Source organism: Stenella coeruleoalba, assembly GCF_951394435.1.
Source record: "Stenella coeruleoalba genome assembly, chromosome: 13".
NCBI classification, from domain to species: Eukaryota; Metazoa; Chordata; class Mammalia; order Artiodactyla; family Delphinidae; genus Stenella; species Stenella coeruleoalba.
Window position 1 is genome coordinate 31973656 of NC_137159.1, and position 22923 is coordinate 31996578.

A 22923-nucleotide genomic window follows, 5' to 3' on the forward strand; every position below is an offset into this window, starting at 1 on the left:
TATGACTTAAATTTTCCAATAAGTCAAAGAGGGTTTTAGTTGAGCTCTGGAGCTGTGAGGGGCGGGGCGGGGGGAAGAGGGATGCTGGAGAAATAAGGCATTTTGCTCACAGTCAGGAAGAGTGAGTATCAGATCTATGGCCAACACAGTCCACTAGCGTGTCCTGATACACCAGCACCTGGCTTGAATAAAGGGAGATGGGCTTATGTTATGGCAAGAGGAACAGAGATTAGGCATTAAGGAGAATCCTGCCATTGTTGTTAGACTGTGGAATTTCCTACCAGTGAAGTTACCGGATGTTACTGTAATTTATAATGATCCTCTGGGGTTACTGCCCAAGTCACTTTCTCCTAGCCCACTCTCATTCCACCACTTTGCCACGGTGATTTAAAAAAGCCCAGCTCCCATTCCTGGGCGTATATCCAGAAAAGACAAAAACATAACATGCACCCCAATGTTCATAGCAGCACTATTTACAATAGCCAAGATATGGAAGCAACCTAAATGTCCATCAACAGATGAATGGATAAAGAAGATGTGGTATATATATACAATGGAATATTACTCAGCTGTAAAAAAGAATGAAATAATAGCATTTGCAGCAACATGGATGGACTTAGAGATTGTCATACTAAGTGAAGTAAGTCAGACAGAGAAAGACAAATGCCATATGCTATCACTTATATGTTGAATCTAAAAAAATTATACAAATGAGCTTATTTATAAAACAGAAACAGACTCACAGACATAGAAAACAAACTTATGGTTACCAAAAGGGAAAGGAGGCAGGGAGGGATAAATTAGGAGTTTTAGATTAACAGATACAAACTACTATATATAAAATAGATAACCAACAAGGACCTACTGTATAGCACAGGGAACTACACTCAACATTTTGTAACAACCTATAATGGAAAAGAATCTGAAAAAGAGTATATATATATATACATGAAACTGAATCACTGAAAACACCTGAAAACTAATAAAACATTGTAAATCAACTCTACTTCCATTAAAAAAGCCCAGCTCTCACCTTGATATTGTGGAAGTTGAGAAAGTACACACTTATACTTTCAAGTCCATGATTTTAGAAATTTGTTTCTTTGTGATAAGCTGGATTTTGGTTTGATATTTTATCATACCAAAAGATTCTGATTCTTCCTATGTAAGTGTTTTAGGAGGAGTGAGGATGGGTTTTTGAGGATGGGTTTTTGAGTAGAAAGAGGCACACCTTGATCGGAGAATACCACTTCCGGGGGGACGAGGGCCTGCGCATGTTGTTGTTGAGATTTCGGGGTTCTGGGAATTCGTACTCCTGCTCTGGCATCTTGACTCTTGCATTCTTTGCCTTCTCCAACTTAGCACCTTCTTCTGTGGAGCCCTTTTCTCCCCAACGAACCTAAAATAAATAACATACAAAAAAACCAAAAGGACAAAATAAAATCTGACGGCTCTGGAGAACGAGAATCACAAATAACTGTATGATGTGCTACCCAGTCCTCATTTCCTTTGGGTTTTGAGGGTAGGGAAGAGCGGTGGTATGGAAAAAGGGAAAGGGGGAGGGCTAAAGGAGCAGAGAAAGGCAGCGAGGGGCATGGATATTTGGGGGAGGAACTGTCCAGGCTGTGGGGACAGTACGTGCAAAGGCATTGTGGGCCCAGGCGAGAACTTTGGATTTTATTCCAGTGAGAGAAGAAACCACTGCGGGTGGGGTTGAGCCAATGCGTGAATCGCTGACTCACAGTGGGCAAGATACAGGAGTGCACGGGTAAAAGGCTGTATCCGCCATCTCTCCATCTGATGCCTCCCAGTCCACATCCTCATTAGACCTCAGGTGTGAGTTTTCACCAATTTGCTTTGGTTTTCCGTCCCTGAGTAGTCAGCACATAGATATGAGTACATGAAGCTGTCCTCTTACCTCCATCCTTTTAATGCCTCCAACTCCTCGCCCACCATAATAAGAGGCATCTACCGTAGGCCACTTTTTCTTAGGCAGACCATCGTCATCTTCTTCCTGCAGAGAGATTGTGACACATGAAGGAAGCAAAGCACCATTGCTGTATGTACGTGTCCACTGTCGCAGAGCGGATAGGGGTAGACTGCCTGGGTTAAATCCCAGTGCTCCCGCTTCCTGGGGCCCTGGGAAATCACTTAACCTACCTAAGCTTATTTTTTCTTACCTGTAAAGTGGGAATAAAGAGCAGCACGACGTGGTTAGACTGTGGTGTATTCTTGGGACCTGTTCTCTTCTGCATCTCTACTCCTTGAAAGGGTATCTCATCTAATCCCATCTACATGTTAATGACCTGTCAATTTACATCTTCATCCCTGACTACTCTGAACTCCGTTGACACGGACATCTCCTCCTGGGGGACTAATCAACATCTCAACCATACCGCATCCCAGACATAGACAATGGACTTCAGGACACGGGGAGTGGGGAGGGGAAGCTGGGACAAAGTGAGAGAGTAGCACTGACATATACACACTACTAAACGTGAAACATTGTATATATGTGCCACATCTTCTTTATCCATTCATCTGATGATGAACACTTAGGTTGTGGCATATATATACAATGGAATATTACTCAGCCATAAAAAGAAACGAAATTGAGCTATTTGTAAAGAGGTGGATAGACCTAGAGTCTGTCATACAGAGTGAAGTAAGTCAGAAAGAGAAAGACAAATCCCGTATGCTAACACACATATATGGAATTTAAGAAAAAAAAATGTCATGGAGAACCTAGGGGTAAGATAGGGATAAAGACACAGACCTACTAGAGAATGGACTTGAGGATATGGGGAGGGGGAAGGGTAAGCTGTGACAAAGCGAGAGAGAGGCATGGACATATATACACTACCAAACGTAAAATAGATAGCTAGTGGGAAGCAGCTGCATAGCACAGGGAGATCAGCTCGGTGCTTTGTGACCGCCTGGAGGGGTGGGATAGGGAGGGTGGGAGGGAGACGCAAGAGGGAGGAGATATGGGGATATATGTATACGTACAGTTGATTCACTATGTTATACAGCAGAAACTAACACACCATTGTAAAGCAATTATACTCCACTAAAGAGGTTAAAACAAAACAAAGCAATACCGAATCAAAAAGAAGTCCTGATTTCCCCACTTCAGACCTGCTCCTCCCCCAGTCTTCCCCCCTGCCTAGGAGTCACTCTTGAATTCTCTCTCCCCCACTGCCCTTCTCCCACCCCATCTCAATTTCCCAGCGAGCTCTGTTGACCCTACTTCTAAAAGATTCCAAATGTGTGACTTCTCCAACTGTACCCCCATCACCACCTCCACCACCTTGGTCTCAAGGCCCCATAAGCTTTCTCCTAGATACTGAGGTAGTCTCCTAACTGACCTTCCTGCTGCCCTCTTACCTAGGATCCATGCTCCACAAAGCAGCAGAATAAATTCCAAACCCCGACTCTGCCCTGCGAGCTCTGGCCTTTGCTCACCTCTCCAGCCTTCTTCCTTACCACGCTCCCCTTCTCTCTGGCCCTCAAACATTCTGCGTGCATCCCTGTCTCGGGGACTGTGCACAGTCCCTTGTCAAGGAATGGCTTTTCCCCTGATCTTTTCATGGTTGCATCCTTCTTATCACTCCACAGAGAGGCCTTCCCTGGACATCCTTCTCAAGTAGTCCCACTCTCTTCGTCCCATCAATCTGTTTTATTTTTATTTTTAGCTCTTACCATGGCTTGCTATTTATTTATTGTCTGTCTCTGCACACCGGGATGTAAGTTCCAAGGAAACTTCTGGTTATTTGTCGTATTTACTATTCTCTTCTCAGCTTTTAGAACAGCATCTAGTACGTGGTAGATGCCCAAGAATCATCTGCTGAATTTACAAATAAACTAAAGGAGATGATTCAAATAAAGCAGTAAACTCAGTGCCTGCAACTTAGCTCAGAGACAGGAAGCTAGCACTGATTATATTTTTCAAAATGAAGGAGCTTGTAAGTTTATGGATGGAAAAGGGAAGGATAATCAGCAAAACTCTTCCTCATCTTGGCACAGTGATTATTCCTGTTGTGGGGAGAAAAACTCACCATCTACGGTCCTGGATGGGCTATAAGGTGGTGTGTAATTTCCCTCCTGGGTAGGGAAAGGAAGCTAAAAAAGGGGTCAGCAAAGCAGCAGGATGAGCTCAGAACAAGCGGGCCTCCTACAGACTTGTGTTGGAGGCATCTGTGGAGGCAGTAGAGTCCCATGTGAGGCCGTCACTGTATGGAAAGGGGCATCCCATGCATGGGGCAGGGTATAAAGCACGGGTCGGCAGAAGAGAGATCAGAGCCAGAGGTGACAAAGCAAAACAGTAACACATAACACATTAAGACTCCCAGGGTGACCTGCTGTGCTTGCAATAGGCAGGCTTCTTTTTAAAAATTCAAAAACAGCATGAATACATAGTGATCACCGCTGACCAGAGGACCTGCAACATTCTGGCAGGTGAGCAGAATGGGTCAGTCCCTCTCTGTGTCTCTCTCTCTCTTCAACGTATATGTCCTTCTTGGACGTGGGACTGTGTGCCCTGAAGGCACAGTGGATTCTGTTGACCCTTATATTTTAAATCTTGCACAGAGCCTGGTGTACAGTAGGTGCTCAATATTTGCAAGTATTGAATTCACGATAACCACAGCTGGATTTATGTACCCTTGACCGTGTATGTGCCGGTCACTCTTCTGGGCACTTGACGTGTATCAATATTAAACCAGTTAGCTCATCTTTAATCTTTCAAACCTACATGTTGTCAGATAAATTTAATGGGTAAGACAAAGCTCTTAAGATGTATTTGGATCCCTTACAATAGAGATCTGATAATTAAGGGACCTGGGAAGAAGAGGCCCAACAGACAAGAAATTGTCTCAAAGGTTTTATCCCGTTTTCGTATTTCTAATAAAATGTGGTTTCCAGAGATGAAAAATAAAATGAAATAAACCAGTTAGCTCACAAATAGCCACTGAGGTAGTTGGTGCTATTACTCCCATTTTACAGAGAAGGAATAGAGGGATTAAGTGACTGAGTCACCAGCTGGAATGCGGTGGAGATGGATTTGAGCCCAGGCAGCTATACACTCTTGTTTGATTGTTTCTCAGTGTTGACAAAATTCAAGGTTTTGCCCTTCTTTGTTTTGCTTTTCCAACCATTTGATGCTTTCAAATAAATGCTAGTTTTCTACTTCTCAACCCTTGTAGCTGCTAATTTTGAACACTTCTGACTATAAAACATGGCAAAGTAATAAATAAAAACAAGCAAAAGCAAAAAAAAAAAAAAAAAAAAAAAAGACCCAAGCAGGGAAATACTATAGCTCACAGTACTTTACCTTATGATATAATTTCAGAAAGCTTCTGATGATGACGTCAACCAGGAACTTTATATGGTTAAACTTTACCACCAGAGTGTGTCTGTGTGTCATACATGAAACATGGCTTCAAAAAGCCTGGGCATGCCTGGTCTAGTGCCTTGTTCAAAGGACTTAACTGAAATTAAGTCACCCTAAACGGAACATACCACCAAGAATGTAAGAAACTCCAAGAATACAGCTGCTCTTATTCATTAGGGGGCTGAAAAGGTCTTATGAGTCTCCTAATTTCTTAAATGACAGGAGCACAAACATTACAGACCATCTAACTGAGCCATTTCATTGCACAGAAGAGGATAGTCAGATCCAGAAAAACGAAGAGAAGTTCCGATCTGGCTTGCTGATGCCTTGTCCGGGATTCCCCCTATATTTGCACACGGAGCGCCCTCCCGCTCATCTCTTCCCGCCCCGGGGCTCTACTTCTCCGCGGTGCCTGGGTACCCAGGGTGGGCCGGCCTTCTGCGCATGCGCAGGGCCCACGTCCCACACGGGAAATGCCGAGACTGCAAACCGCTCCACGCGTTCCTGATACACCAAGCCTGCCTTTAATCCCCTGACCCGAGCTTGCCTGCCAAACTCAAACAACAACAGCAAAAGACAACACAGAGGCCCAGGGTTTGACCAAAGGGGGAGTCAGAATTTCCCTGCAGTTACCATGGCTCTGTTTACACATTCTAGAGACGGGAGGGTTTTGCAATCTTCAGAAGAGAAGGGAATCTTTGATGTGTTTTTTTCATTTGGCCAAAAATTGATGGAGTAAAATCATAGTCCCCAGCAATTCCACTAACAGAATTGGCAGCACCTGAGGTGAATTTCTACCTCTAATCAAGTATAAGGGCTTTGGGGGAAGTCCCCCTCAAACTGCCCTTTAAGGATGTCGCAGGGAGGGGAAAAACCACCAGTCTGATAAATGGAGGACAGACTGGATGAGCTGAATTGCTTTGTGTTAGCAAAGCCGTAGGAATCAGGGGTTTGTGGGCGGTCAGCAGAAGAGTGGAACTGAGCTCCAGAAAACTACCAGCCCCTGCCCTGCCCCCACCCCCACCCCCCGAGACGGCCAGAACCGTCCAAGAGTGGAATGAAGGGGCTTTTTAACAGTCTGTCGGAAGTTGTTAATTGGCTGCACTGTGCTGTAACCCACTCATACTTTTAAACCTTCAGTAACGCTCCCTATGCAGACGGCTTTGTGCCCGTGGTGCCTTTGGGGGATGGAGGGATCTGGTTTGTCAGATGGTATCTGTCTCCTTCTGAGAGGAGATAACACAGAAGAAGCCAGAAATGGAGTCAGTGGTGCCTGGAGAAACCTCAGAGATTAGGGAGGGATGCTGGTTTCCCATCAGGGGAAGTTGTGTTTAAATTTTAAAGGATGTGGTGGCCCCAGACATCCAGTTGTCTGATGTTTGGGTAACACAAGTGGCAGCACGTGATCCAGGCAGTGAGGCCCATTCTGACCTGCTCGTCCTCAGGCAGACCTGCTCTAGGAGGAAAAAAGCTATAAAATATGAAGTCTGATGCACACGTTTGGTTGGCCCGTAACTGGATTAGTCCTGTGCTGCTGTCACACACTGAAACTTTCCATCTTTCTAATCATGCCAGGCTTTTGTATAGCCCCATGCTTCAACATTCACAGCTCCATGTGCTCGGGACAAACTTCTCCCACTTCTTCTGCCTGCCTTTTAAGCTATTGCTCGAATTTAACCTATTCTGTGAAGAACTCCCTGATTCCCCAGAGGATTCAATGCTCCCTTCTTGTATGTGCCATGGTTCCTTGTATTGACCTTCACTCACTCAACAGATATTTAACAATTAGTTAGTTATTAAGCAAACCAGCAAGGAGAAGGGGTGAGATCACTGATCCTGGGGTTGCCTCACTCCTCCTTATAGGCCATGATGTGAATAGCGCCCCCTGGAGCTGTGATGTGGTGGCCCTCTGAGACTCAGTCTACAAGTTCTTTAACATTCCTGCTTCTCTGACATCCATTTGGCAGGAGAGACAGATGGCTAGTTTGACCCAAGTAGGCTCTCAATCTCCAATTCACTATGGGTACCAGTGGGAACTACCTATGGAAAGGAGAACATAACTGAAACGGAATGGAGCCCAAGGAAACAGTTTTAAATCAGACTTGGAATTCATTAAAAAGGTCACTGAACTGTAACACATCTTAAACCCTTAGGATAAACCCTACGTAGCCCCAAACAATGTATTTGTCCGTTCCTTCCTTCACTTGCTCAAGCAACTGTAGTTGTGCCCCACTGCACAGTGTTCTAGTTTGAGAAAAACAGAGAGAATGCAGCTGTCAACAAGATCGTTTACATTTACAGAGGGGTAAGTTTTGTGAGGGTGACGACATGAAACAAAGGATTAAGGCTACAGAAACTCCCAGGCCCAAGAGGCTCTGGCGGGGAGGGCAGACCTCAAGTAGATCTGGCTGTACTGTCTCATCTGAAGTCTTTGGGGATAAGCCAGAGAGGTCACCTTCACTGTCAGTCAGCCTTGGAGATGAATTCCTAGGAGTGAATTCGCGAATCTGAAAAATTCATCAACACTTCTGTTTGTAAGTACCAGAAAATTCCAACTGACTTAACTATATGTTTTGGTACCATCATATCTGTTCACACACACACAGTGATTAACACAGTGACTGTCTTGTGTTCTTCAATAAAGAATTGTGTGTATATTTTTTAAAGCAATGTTCCACTTTATTTATTTCATTTTATTTTTTAAATACTTATCCTTACTATGTGTACCTATATGGTGTTTTACATTTTATCTATTTCATTTTTTAATTTATTATTTATTTATTTATTTATTTTTGTGGTACATGGGCCTCTCACTGCTGTGGCCTCTCCCGTTGCGGAGCACAGGCTCCGGACGCGCAGGCTCAGCGGCCATGGCTCACGGGCCCAGCTGCTTCGCAGCATGTGGGATCTTCCCGGACCGGGACACGAACCCGTGTCCCCTGCCTCGGCAGGCGGACTCTCAACCACTGCGCCACCAGAGAAGCCCCAGTACTTATTGTTAATTGGATGCCCACCCAGTGTCATTTCCTTCAGTACACATCCCTCTCTCTCTCAAACGGTCAGAAAATCCATGGAAGGTGAGGACATTTAGAACTAAATCAGCAGATGAAGTACTGCATTATTGATTCTCCCATAAACTGCCAATTGTTTGGAATAACTAGAGACTTAGTGAGGAATTCTCACTCTGTTGCCAATTAGAGAAGACCCTTAACCCAGGAAATGCCCTTCTTGGTTGTGAAAATTGAGCTTCTTTGTTTTTGGGGAGAGCTTGAAATTTCAAGTAATTTTTCCTTGTCCTGTCTTTATATACAGAAACATTACTGTTGGTTGCATGAAATCTCAAAAAGTCATGCCTTTTCATATTATGCATTTTGATATTCCCTAATAAAGAGGAGACCACTGAGAGCTCATTATAAAGTTGTGTCCATTGTCTAAGTTTATTCATTTTTTAGTAGATTTACCTCCCTTAGGATATGATGCTTACAGAGCTGATGGAAGTTTGGATAATTGATGCTTGTTCATATACATGGCAGAGATGATTTAACCTCATTTGGCTAATGATTGAATGTTAGATACTGTATTAAGCTCTTTGGGGAATATGTCAAAGATTAATTAGATATAGATCCTGACCTTCAAGTATAGCTAATGCTCTTAAACTTTGATGCAGAAGGAAAAGTTTAATAAATAAATACCCTGGGAATGTGCAGAAGGTAGACATTAGCTCTGGTGGAAGGAATTACAGCCTAGGAGCTGTGCTGGAAAGGCTGGTGGGATTTGAACACACAGGGAGGTGCAGTGGAGAAGGTTGTCTAGATTCAGGCTATGATTTTTAGGGCCTTGTATAAAATACTTTTATGGGCTGAGTTATGTCATCGTTTCTGTGGGATTTCTTTATTTTTTATTTTTTTCTGCCAAAACACATTAGGAAGGAGATTAAGCCTGCTTAATTCACAGGGCCAAGGACCAATCAGGGCCAGCACGCATGCCCAGGTAATCAGCACAGCCTGCAGCCCGCCCCGGCCAGCCCGGAAGCTCCTGTAGGTCTAACAGAACCTTGTAGGTCTCCAGTGTCCCCAGGTTGTCCTTCTGTTTCAGAAATCAGGTCTGCCTTCTTGAGGTGAAAGTGTGACTTCCATAAGAATAGTGGATGAAACTGGAAAAATTCAACTACCTCTTTTCTCTTGCTTTTAGCTATTCTTTCTTGGTGGTTTTCTGGCTTGGGCTTTTTTTTTTTCCTCCAAAATTGTATCGTTGGCTATCAGACTTCATTCTACAAATACTTATTGAGCTTGTTTTGTGTGTGGAGTCCTAGGCTAGATGCTGGGGCCTGGGGTCAACCACACCCCACAGTCTTGGACCTAAGTCTCCTGGCGTATTTTGGCCATGTTGGCTGCCACATCACATCACCTTCCAAAGGCAAATGCAGAGCCAGCAACAGAAAAGGGCAATAACTCCGCTAATTGAACATAATGAGTGAAGGGAACATTCTTCACCTCAGGGCAAACAGAGCAACCTCAGCGAGAGCTTCTCGCCCTATTTTTCTCTGGGAGTATAAGACACAGCTGCACACAACAGAACCACAGCCAAGCTGGAACCCGGGGAACTAGCCACGGTGCTTTCTCTTGAAGGATTAAGAAAAGGCTTTTGTGGATGTCAGGAGAGTTTTTTTCCCTCCCTCCTCTGTGCACAGAAATGTAATTTCCTCCTCTGATTTCTGGGCAGAAAGTTAGCATTCCAACAAGATGCGCTCTAATTGATTGCAGTTATTAAATCCCTTAGCTTACAAGCTTAGAATTCAGGATATAAGAGCCACATGGAATTTTAAATGTAATCCTTATTATTATTATTTTTTTTCTGTATGTAGGCAACTTGACAAAGGCATTGGGAAGACGAGTGGTGAGGGGGTGTTGCTCGCTTTGCAACAACAGACCTTACGGATTAAGGACAATGAACTTGAAACCTCACCAGTATATCTTCTGATCCCACTAAGTTTGCAGACCTGGACTCTGGCTTCTAAATTGGTTACTGTTGCATTGAGGGAGGCCAGCTAACCCAGGAGTAATCGGAGGATCAGGAAAAGCACTGGGCAGGCACTGCTGCCCAGGGATTCTCCTTCTCACCATTAGCCTTTAACGCCTCCAGGCCACACATGCACCAGACCTGCTTGTTGGACAACTTACGGTGGCATTTAAGTCATTTTTCTTCCTTTAAATGATGAGGGTCTAATGTCCTATGCAAGGCTGGCATACTAGCATATCCCCCTCCACTGTATTTTCTTTACTGCCTGGCAAACTTCAGCACCATCTGTTTCTAGAACCGCTGATTGTTTGGACGATGTGGCAAATTCACTCTGATCTACACATATAAAGCATAAGTCTCTGCAGGGAGAAGAGATCCATCAGGTGTCTGTATTACAGGAAAAATCAGTACCTTGGGGCTCCAAATAATTGTACGTATAAAACTACTTATGTTTGCATTTCAAATTTTTCTTGCAAGGAGAAAACCTTCCAAAAACTATTCTGCCTCGGGCTGCCAGTTCACTTCAGTTCCTGTTCATCCTTGGTTAGGAAAGAGCCAGAGACCTACCTCCCTCTTTGCTGCTTTGCACTCAGTGGGAGTCTGGGCTTGACTTAGCTCTGCTTTGCAGAGGCCTGAGTCTCGGGCTGCCCAGTCAGCTCTCTGCCCCACTCCACCATCCTGTCCACCTAGTCACTCACCTCACTTTCCTCAGCAGGGGGTGGAGGGAGCTCCTTGATAATCTGAAAAGGAAAAAACAGAACAAGTCAGTAGAAATCTCCAGCCACCTGCTTTCCAAGAGTCCTGCTCTCAAGAGGTACCTGGTGGTGCGGCCATAATTATAGTAATGGGCCCAAGCAAGGCAGGTGTCTTTCTGGGCAGAATAGCTCAGTTAGTTAGAGCATGACCCAGGCAGAGAGTTCCACACTCAATTGTGTCTGCTGTATTTTTTTTTTTTTTTTTTTTTTGCGGTAGGCGGGCCTCTCACTGCTGTGGCCTCTCCCGTTGCGGAGCACAGGCCCCGGACGCGCAGGCTCAGCGGCCATGGCTCACGGGCCCAGCCGCTCTGCGGCATGTGGGATCTTCCCGGACCGGGACACGAACCCGTGTCCCCTGCATCGGCAGGCGGACTCTCAACCACTGTGCCACCAGGGAAGCCCCTCTGCTGTAGTTTTGTATAGAGAAGAAAACGTTCCACGGGTAGAAGTTTCATCTTTTACCCCAGGGAGCTATCCTGCAAATTTATTCACTCATTTCTTCATCTGGTCATTCCTGCATCAAATCATTCACCCACCCGCCCAAACAGCTGCACATTTAACAAAGAATGGTCCAGAACAGAAGTTAAGATAGTGCTACAGAGATAAGTCAGGTATGGACCACACTCAAACTGTTGGCAATCCCATTAACTGTCACTGGCCCCAGGTGGTACCCATGGAGGGAGGATGTGACGGTCAGGCTGACGGATTCCCAACAAAGGGCAGCAAAGAAGGGGTAACGGGGGATTCCTTTCAGGGCCCTGAAATTTAAGAGGCACAAAGATTTACATAACAATATTCTAAGACTGGACTCTGCAAATACCCCATCATCGGGGTTAAAGACAGACCTGTGGTCACTCTGGGAAGGCAAGCAATTGTGAGCCCCTTCTAGCCAATGAGAGGATGGGTGACATACGGAGAAGCATGGTGGCGGTAAGTAGCCTGTCCTCACTTTTGTCTCCACCTTGCACACCCCATTCATAAAAGGGAAGCTCTTGTACCCTTGCAGTTAATTTGATTTAGAGTCTTTTACAAGGTAATTTGGCCATTATCCACTCTGACTGCACCATGTCTCCCTCCTCTCATACCCCAAGCTTATTATCAGAATGTTGGGTCCCCTACCTGCAGTCTTTTTCCTTAGAAAATTCTGGTAAATACAAAAGTCATTAAATATCTTTTGATGTCTTAGCGTCAGGGCTGGCCTGGACCACTTTATGGTTGGATGCTCGAGCACTGTCCATGGGACCAGTTCCTTAATGTAGTGGGAGGGCTCTCCCGGCTGCAGGGCAGGCCGCCTACTAGGCAGCTCTTCCTCACTTCTGCCCCCTACTAAGTCCATATCACCTTTGATTTGATGATTATTCTGGGACCTCATTTGGGCTCTGATCCCCACTGCTGTCACCCATGCCATCACTATCTGTAATGTCATCTCTGTATGTTGAGACAGGCTACTGACTTGAGGCTCTACTAACGTCAGCCAGGGGACTGAGCCTCCAGTCACCTAAAAGGATAGGACTCAAGTAATTAAGAGGCAGAGGCTATCATTTCAATTTATTTATGAATTTTATAAATAAATATTTTTTGGCTGCACCGTGCGTCATGGAGGGTCTCAGTTCCCTGGCCAGGGATCGAACTCGCAACCCCTGCACTAGAAGTGCAGAGTCTTAACCCCAGGACCGCCAGGGAAGCCCCGAGGCTATCATTTCAAACTCTCATTTCATCTGCCTCCACTTCCTGGCCATCGTGGGAAACCTGCTGAAGGTCTTTGGAAAGCATGAAGCCATGATTTTGCTCACCCACTCAACACTGGCTCCAAATTCCTTAAAAACAGTCTCTGAGGAGGGTCATTACTGCCCAGTGCTGATTTCCCATCATCCCAGAGGCAGTGATGATTTTCAAACAGGAAATGCCTGGAGACTGGAGGGAGGGGTGAGGAGCTGGGGACAGCGATCTGGAATGCATCTCTTCTCTCAGGGCGGGATTAAGGAAGGGAGCGAGAGGAGAGCAGGATACTTAGGAACACAGACAGATGTTGACAAGATTGCTGTAGGCAGTGTATTTGCTAAGTACCCTGGGTGTACAGAGACTTGGTGCAGAGCAGCTGGGGTTTTGTCTTCACAGTGCAACCGGCTTGCCCCCTTGCTGCATGGAAGCACTGTGTAGTTGTCAAATGTGAACCCCAGACCTGCCTATTTTTGACTGTGACGATCCGCCAAGTCCCTGAACCTCCTTGAGCTCCACTTCATCTGCTAAATGGGAGCAATAACACTAACCTTGCAGGCACTGAGTCACGATGAGCAATAATGTTTGCAAAACATCTGGAACAGAGCGGGTACTCAATAGATGGTGAATACTATTATTATTCCCCTTTCCCTTTCTTGTCGTCACTGTCTTTTGCTTTTATTAAATCTTTAACAAAGGTTTCACTTAACTTGCCCTCCCTCCACATATACCAAATGAAAATTCAGTATATACTATGTATGGTGGTTTCCAGGTGGTGTAGCCTAGAAGCCAGAGCTTCATAAAAAGGGTGAGACAGGAGGCTGGCGCTCAGATGGTGGCCAGAGGGCCTGACAGTGGCCAGGGTCTTCAGGGGGGGTCAGTAGGAGTCTGCTTCACCACATACGTGTAAGCACATGACACCAGCCAGGAAGTGCTGACATCGGCCAGGCAGCCACCACTCAGACCAACCCGTCTGTGGGTTGATGGCCAACGTGTCTTATCGGGTATTTATCGACTTCTGCATCCAACAGTGTCCCAAGGGGAACCCCAAAGACAAAGCAAAACACATGATTTATTAAGTATTAATCAAAGGCGGACTAATTCATCATCTAGATGCCAGGCTGACATACTTGTAAACTGGGCACCTGAGCTTCTGGAAACATGCCACCATGTTCAGGTAGACGAAATTTAGGCACTTCCAATCTGGCCTTATAGGACGGGTGTCTGGCTCTATTCAGCGGGAATGAGGAAGAAGTCTTCCTATTGCTTCCAGTCCCTGCCCCCTCCTTCCCAGTCTGCTCCTGGGGGCAGGTGCAACTTGCCCAGGGAATGGCAGGAGAGCGTCTCAAAGTGCGATCTGGGCAGGCTGGATGGGCTGTCTGTGAGTGAGACAAACTCTCATGCCAAGACCAGTGCCTGGGCCACCCAATGGAGTGCTCTGAGCACAGGGACAGTCAGCCCTCCCCACTCCCCCCACCGCCCCGCCAGGGCCCGAGCCCAGGTGGCCTGGAGGAGCAATTGGACAACAACTTGCATTGGTCTTGAGCCTACAGCACCACTGCAGCCTCACAGGAGAAAATGCAAATTGCCTCAGCCCCCAAAAGGCCTGCATGACGTGCAGGCGTGGCCCCCCACCTCTCCACTTCACCCCTCTCCACCTCTCTCCCCTTCACTTTCTGCACTTCAGCCTCCTGTCACCTTCCTGTCCCTTCCACACACCCTGCTGCTTTACACTTGTAGCGTCTTCTGCCTAATTGCTTGCTAACCTCCCTGCTTTGTCTGCACACCTGCATGTACCCCAGTTAACACGTATTCATCGGCTAGATCACCTCCCCTGAGAAGTCGCCCAGGACCTCACAGAACAAGCAAGGTCCCCTTTATGGGGTCTCACATAACCCAGTGTTTTCTGTAGCATTTTTAAATGTAATTAAAAGTTAATTGCATAATTCTTGGCTTCCAACTAGTGTGATTAGACGGTCTTTATTGCCAACAAGAAGGCAAGCTAGAAGCAACTGAACACTACAAAGCTTAGGTCGGATTTGAGCTACTTCCCTTCTTAGAAGGTTCTGGGAGCTTCCTCTTGGTTGTGGGTGGACTTGTCAGCTCCTTCCTCGTTAGGAGGGACAAACAGAAGATGGATAAGGTTGAAGAGACCCTTAATGAAATGTTTAAGAGGAAAATCCCTCAACAAACATATCTGTAAGCATAACATGGCAGAACTGAATGGCAGTACCACGGATAACTCTGGGGACATTTTTTCATATTTCTCCGCCAGAGGCCAACATCACATCTCTAACTTACTATCATTTTCAGGTTGGATATTTGGGATGAGTAGAAAGTGACCAGATGCCTTCTTGGGATAGCTGCCCTAGAGTCCCTTCTGCATTAATGGTTGGACTGGTGAAGTGAAAGCGCATAAGAAAAATGAGATGGGATAGAGAGCTTCTGAATTCTATTAGTGTTTCTTTGCTACCTGAGAATGTCTTGAAACTCTGTTGTGAATTGGGAGATGCGCCTCTTCTCCCTTATCAGTGACTTTAACTCTGATTTAGTCCATGTTTGTTTAGGTAGATGCAGAGGTGGCCAGATTTGACAAAATCTGTCGTACGGGTCAAGGAAAGAAAGCTTGAAAAGACCAGGTGGAATCTTATTAAATTGAAATCTTACTGGCAACTTCTCATTGAGTCGAAACAAATTCAGCTTTTTAGGTACACCTCTTAGTTTGGCTGTTGGAAATGAAATGATAGAAAATGTGGAGATATAGTTAGCATGGGATGATGACAGTAGAAAGATCACATATGCCCAGGTCCTTTTTGACATCTGGGAACTTTACTGTGTTTTATGTCAAGTTCAACTGTTTAGGTCTCTGTAAATCTCTCTCTTAAAATTTATTTTATAAAATGTTAAGGTGAAATAAAGCACCTGGTGAGTTTATTTTGCTTGTTTTTTTCCCCTCCAGAAGTGTTCAAGATTTGCTCCTAATTTATGTTGGATCCTTGCACTTTGTTGCCCTTACATCTCTACTGCTATAGTACTGTGTAATGGAATGCAGAATGCAATCTACCTTTTTTTTTTTTTTGCTGTACGCGGGCCTCTCACTGCTGTGGCCTCTCCCGTTGCGGAGCACAGGCTCCGGACGCGCAGGCTCAGTGGCCATGGCTCACGTGCCCAGCCGCTCCGCGGCACGTGGGATCTTCCCAGACCGGGGCACGAACCCGTGTCCCCTGCATCGGCAGGCGAACTCTCAACCACTGCACCACCAGGGAAGTCCTCTACCTGGTTTTTGACACCGGCCCCTCTTCCTTCTCTCAGGGTAGCCACACTGGCTCATTCCATTTAATAGAGTGAGTGTGGTCAGTGTGGTGCACAAGGAGCAGGGGGATGCCAGGCTTGGCTAGTCCCCCATGGGCCCCTGCTATGGCTCCACCATCACAACATTCCGTTTCTCCTGCTTATCTTCTTATGGCATGAGAAGAGGACTTCTTTTTGGGTCCCCTTTCTTCTTAGATTGTCTTCAGTGTCTCAGTGTCCTTCTTGCTTGAACTGGATGAGGAGCATCTCCTGCAACCTCCTTTGTACCGAAGGTGTGGTTCTCTTGTTGCAAAGGAGACACTTCCATGACACATAGCCAGTTCTGCTGTCCAGACAAAGTCCATGAGAATGGCTTAAGATAACTACTCTATTAACAAAATTAAGCATTTGTCCTCTAGTTTGAATTAGGTGAATAGCTCTAAACATTATCGAGTACCAGAGTAGCCTGCAAGGCTTCTTAAAACACAGACTTCTGGGCTGCATCCCTGAGTTTATTATCAGTAGGTCTGGAGTGGGATCTTTGCATTTCTAACAAGCTCCCAAATGATGCTTATACTGCTGGTCCGTGGACCACACTTTGAGAACTATGAAGTAGCCTGTTTTTAACAAAGCTACACCTCAAGTGGATATATGGGGGTGTGTTTTGCTTCAAGTCAGACATTCCTATGACTGTTCTGTTGAGAGCTGCCTATGGCTGATTAGAAAATGTTTGAGTCTAAAAGTTATTGTGTCCCTGCTCTATTGTCAGGGACTGTGGGGTCTTCGTTTCTTATGGGTCCCACCTAGGGGAAGACAGAGTACTATCTCTGGAGGAAACTCTCTTGCTTCCTCTGAAAAGCATTCGTGCTCATCTGTGTGCAGAGCTGGCATGGCCTGCATTCTTGGATCCAGCCCTGAAGCAATCCCAGGCAGATGATTGCCTGGGCGTTAGGGACACGGTTCTTATCTTTCACGGCACCATTGGCAATGAACTGACTGCACTGTATTTGCATCTCTTTCTTCTGCAAGAAGAACTGGACTCTAAGCTTCTAGAAGACATGGGCATACTTGGCTCAGTTTTAATCTCCTGACACATAGTCCGTGCTTGCGGCTTAGTCACTATTTCTGGAATGAATGAGTATGCATTATAAAGGAAAAGGTAAAGAAAGCATTTCTGATTATTCTAAACTCTTTGCCTGTCAAATAAGCCCTTTAGTGATACAAGATGCAAATCTGGTTTCTCAACTCTCCATATAAATGTTTCTTCAGTAATTAATATGCTAACAGTTCCAACTGCCATGAGTGGATTGTGACACATGTATGCACCATAAGGATCTCATTAGAGTTATGGGTTGGACTCATGGTTAATTATGGTACTTTATTGACACCATCTATATCCCATTTTATCCCCTAACCCCAGCCTTCAAGTAAATTCCCTTGCCTTGTGGTTCACGAATCAGCTTTGTGTCCCCAATTAAATTTCCAAGAAGGCTTCCTGAAAATTTGAAAACGACATGTACAGTTTCTTTTGTTACAATATAGGTATGTAATATGTGAATTTATTCACATGTGATAAGGACACTGAGCAATAAAATCAATCAACTATGAAATTGTATTAGCTCAAAGTGTGATTTTTCATGAAGTAAAGGAGAAGGTACTATACAGGCAGACTTTGCTTTATTGTGCGCTGAAGATATTTTGTTTTTTACAAATTGAAGCTTTGTGGCAACACTGTGTTGAGCAAGTATTTTGGTGCCATTTTTCCAAGAGCATTTGCTCACTTCATGTCTCTGTGTCACATTTAGGTAATTCTCTCAATATTTCAAAATTTTTCATTATTATTATGTTTGCTATGATGATCTGCAATCAGTGATCTTTGATGTTACTATTATAAAAAGATTATGAGTAAATAAATAAGAAAACAGAAGCTTTAAATGGCACAATAGACCAGACAGATTTAATTGATATTTATAGGACATTCCAACCAAAAACAGCAGATTGCACTTTCTTCTCAAGTGCGCATGGAACATTCTCCAGGATAGATCACACCTTGGATCACAAATCAAGCCTCAGTAAATTTAAGAAAATTGAAATCATATCAAGCATCTTTTCTGACCACAACACTATGAGATTAGAAATGATTAACAGGGAAAAAAACGTAAAAAACACAAACACAGGGAGGCTAAATGATACATTACTAAATAACCAAGAGATCACTGAAGAAATCAAAAAATACCTAGAGACAGATGACAATGAAAACACGATGATCCAAAACTTATGGGAGGCAGCAAAAGCAGTTCTAAGAGGGAATTCTATAGCTATACAAGCCTACCTCAAGAAATAAGAAAAACCTCAAATAAACAATCTCACATTACACCTAAAGGAACTAGAGAAAGAAGAACAAACAAAACCCAAAGTTAGCAGAAGGAAAGAAATCATAAAGATCAGAGAAGAAATAAATGAAATAGAAACAATAACAAAGATCAATAAAACTAAAAGCTGGTTCTTTGAGAAGATAAACAAAACTGATAAACCATTAGCCAGACTCATCAAGAAAAAGAGGGAGAGGACTCAGATCAGTAAAATTAGAAATGAAAAAGCAGAAGTGACAACAGACACCACAGAAATACAAAGCATCCTAACAGACTACTGCAAGCAACTCTATGCCAATAAAATGGACAACCTGGAAGAAATGGACAAATTCTTAGAAATGCACAACCTGCCAAGACGGAATCAGGGAGAAATAGAAAATATGAACAGACCAATCACAAGCACTGAAATTGAAACTGTGATTAAAAACTTTCCAACAAACAAAAGCCCAGGAGCAGATGGCTGCACAGGCGAATTCTATCAAACATTTAGAGAAGAGCTAACACCCATTCTTCTCAAACTCTTCCAAAAATTTGTGGAGGAAGGAACACTCCCAAACTCATTCTGTGAGGCCACCATCACCCTGCTACCAAAACCAGACAAAGATACTAAAAAAAAAGAAAATTACAGACCATTATCACTGATGAACATAAATGCAAAACTCCTCAGCAGGCCTTCCCTGGTGGCGCAGTGGTTGAGAGTCCGCCTGCCGATGCAGCGGACACGGGTTTGTGCCCCAGTCCGGGAAGATCCCACATGCCGCGGAGTGGCTGGGCCCATGAGCCATGGCCGCTGAGCCTGCGCATCTGGAGCCTGTGCTCCGCAGTGGGAGAGGCCACAACAGCGAGAGGCCCGCGTACCACACACACACACAAAAAATCCTCAACAAAATACTAGCAAACAGGATCCAACAACACATTAAAAGGATCGTACACCATGATCAAGTGGGATTTATCCCAGGGATGCAAGGATTCTTCAATATATGCAAATCAATCCATGTGATACACCATATTAAGAAATTGAAGAATAAAAACCATATGGTCATCTCAATAGATGCAGAAAAAGCTTTTGACAAAATTCAACACCCATTTATGATAAAGGCTCTCCAGAAAGTGGGCATAGAGGGAACCTACCTCAACATAATAAAGGCCATATACGACAAACCCATAACAAACGTCACTCTCAATGGTGAAAAACTGAAAGCATTTCCTCTAAGATCAGGAACAAGACCAGGATGGGCACTCTCACCACTATTATTCAACATAGTTTTGGAAGTCCTAGCCATGGCAATCAGAGAAGAAAAAGAAATAAAAGGAATACAAATTGGAAAAGAAGAAGTAAAACTGTCACTGTTTGCAGATGACTTGATACTATACATAGAGAATATGCAAGATGCCACCAGAAAACTGCTAGAGCTAATCAATGAATTTGGTAAAGTTGCAGGATACAAAATTAATGCACAGAAATCTCTTGCATTCCTATACACTAATGATGAAATATCTGAAAGAGAAATTAAGGAAACACTCCCATTTACCACTGCAACAAAAAGAATAAAATACCTAGGAATAAACGTACCTAGGAAGACAAAAGACCTATATGCAGAAAACTATAAGACACTGATGAAAGAAATTAAAGATGATACAAATAGATGGAGAGATATACCATGTTCTTGGATTGGAAGAATCAATATTGTGAAAATGACTATACTACCCAAAGCAATCTACAGATTCAATGCAATCCCTATCAAATTACCAATGGCATTTTTTACAGAACTAGAACAAAAAATCTTAAAATTTGTATGGAGACACAAAAGACCCTGAATAGCCAAAGCAGTATTGAGGGAAAGAAATGGAGCTGGAGGAATCAGATTCCCTGACTTCAGACTATACTACAAACCTACAGTAATCAAGACAATATGATACTGGCACAAAAACAGAAACATAGATCAATGGAACAAGATAGAAAGCCCAGAGATAAACCCATGCACCTATGGCCAACTAGTTTATGACAAAGGAGGCAAGGATATACAATGGAGAAAAGACAGTCTCTTCAATAAGTGATGCTGGGAAAACTGGACAGCTACATGAAAAAGAATGAAATTAGAACATTCCCTAACACCATACACAAAAATAAACTCAAAATGGACTAGAGACCTAAATATAAGACCGGACACGGTAAAACTCTTAGAGGAAAACATAGAAAGAACACTCTTTCACACAAATCACAGCAAGATGTTTTTTGATCCACCTCCTAGAGTAATGCAAATAAAAACAAAAATAAACAAATGGGACCGAATGAAACTTCAAAGCTTTTGCACAGCAAAGGAAACCATAAACAAGACAAAAAGACAACCCTCAGAATGGGAGAAAATATTTGCAAACGAATCGATGCACAAAGGATTAATCTCCAAAAAATATAAACAGCTCATGCAGCTCAATATTAAAGAAACAAACAACCCAGTCCAAAAATGGGCAGAAGACCTAAATAGACATTTCTCCAAAGGAGACATACAGGTGGCCAAGAAGCACATGAAAAGCTGCTCAACATCACTAATTATTAGAGAAATGCAAATCGAAATTACAATGAGGTATCACCTCACACCAGTTAGAATGGGCATCATCAGAAAATCTACAAACAACGAATGCTGGAGAGGGTGTGGAGAAAAGGGAACCCTCTTGCACTGTTGGTGGGAATGTACATTGATACAGCCACTATGGAGAAGAGTATGGAGGTTCCTTAAAAAACTAAAAATAGAATTACCATGTGATCCAGCAATCCCACTACTGGGCATATACCCAGAGAAAACCATAATTCAAAAAGACACATGCACCCCAGTGTTCATTGCAGCACTATTTACAATAGCCAGGTCATGGAAGCAACCTAAATGCCCATCGACAGATGAATAGATAAAGAAGATGTGGTACATATATACAATGGAATATTACTCAGCCATAAAAAGGAATGGAATTGGGTCATTTGTTGAGACGTGGATGGATCTAGAGACTGTCATACAGAGTGAAGTATGTTAGAAAGAGAAAAACAAATAGCGTATATTAATGCATATACGTGGAATCGAGAAACACGGTACAGATGAACCAGTTTGCAGGGCAAAAATTGAGACACAGATGTAGAGAACAAACGTATGGACACCAAGGGGGGAAAGCGGTGGGGTGGTGGTGGTGGTAGTGTGATGAATTAGGCGATTGGGATTGACATATATACACTGATGTGTATAAAACTGATGACTAATAAGAACCTGCTCTATAAAAAAATAAAATAAAATTCAAAATTAAAAAAAAAGATTATGACTCATTGAAGGTGCAGGTGATTAAGCATATTTTAGCAATAAACTATTTTTTTTTTTTTTTTTTTTTTTGGCGGGCCTCTCACTGTTGTGGCCTCTCCCGTTGCGGAGCACAGGCTCCAGACGCGCAGGCCCAGCGGCCATGGCTCATGGGCCCAGCCGCTCCACGGCATGTGGAATCCTCCCGGACCGGGGCACGAACCTGCGTCCCCTGCATCGGCAGGCTGACTCTCAACCACTGCGCCACCAGGGAAGCCCAGCAATAAACTATTTTTAAAATTAAGGTATGTAAATTTTTTTTAGGCATAATGCTATTGCATACTCAATAGACTATGTAACCTTAATATGCACTGGGAAACCGAAAAAATTCATGTGACTTGCTTTACTGTGGTGGTCTGGAATGGAACCTGCAATACTTCTGAAGTATGCCTGTATGTGTTTTAGATTTTTTTGGTTGTGGTAAAGTTCACATAACATAACATTAACCATTTAAAAGTGTGAGCTGGCTGATTATATTGGGTGCCACCAAGTACTATCAGGTGAATGTGAAGATGCTGCTCAGCTGTCAGGAGTGACCTGGAAGAAACACACAAAACTCACACACACCTCATCTGTTTTCTTAGTTCTGTTTACCCTTGTGCAGTGCAATTAAATCAATATATCGCACTTGTGAGCCTGTGTACCTTTCTTCATGAAAGCATTTAAAGCATCCTCAACAGGAGTGTATGTCCTGGTTATAAGAATCCAAGGATTCAGGGAAGGAGGAAAGCCTTAAGCTTGTGCATGAGATGCTCATGAAGAGATGAGATTCGTGGGACACCCTGAGAGCAAAGGGAGTAAAGGAACCCACGTTGAGCTTCATTGGAGACCACACTGAGGAACCCAAAGAAAGGAGAATGGAAGGCATGGGGCCCTTCATCTGCTTTAAAGGGGATTAGAAACATGTGTCATGGATTGAAGAAAAGGCTATCATGCTGAGAGCAGCAGAATAACACTTTTGTGGCATTTGGTCTTATTTGGAACCACACAAACAGCTTTTTTTGTTGTTGTTGTTATGAAAAGAGGACCCTGGC

The 22923-nt window shown here is 43.9% G+C and overlaps 1 protein-coding gene across 1 annotated transcript in view; it reads right to left on the reverse strand.

Moving 5' to 3' along the window:
• The window catches only part of ANTXR1 (ANTXR cell adhesion molecule 1), a 246169-nt gene that overhangs the window by 69133 nt on the left and 154113 nt on the right, over window positions 1-22923 (reverse strand). Inside the window, exons 14-16 of the mRNA XM_079940437.1 lie at window positions 11110-11151; window positions 1919-2014; window positions 1232-1399 (exon numbers count right to left, since the gene is read on the reverse strand). Of these exons, the coding sequence (XP_079796563.1) occupies window positions 1232-1399; window positions 1919-2014; window positions 11110-11151 (306 nt within the window). The remainder of the gene's footprint in view (window positions 1-1231; window positions 1400-1918; window positions 2015-11109; window positions 11152-22923) is intronic.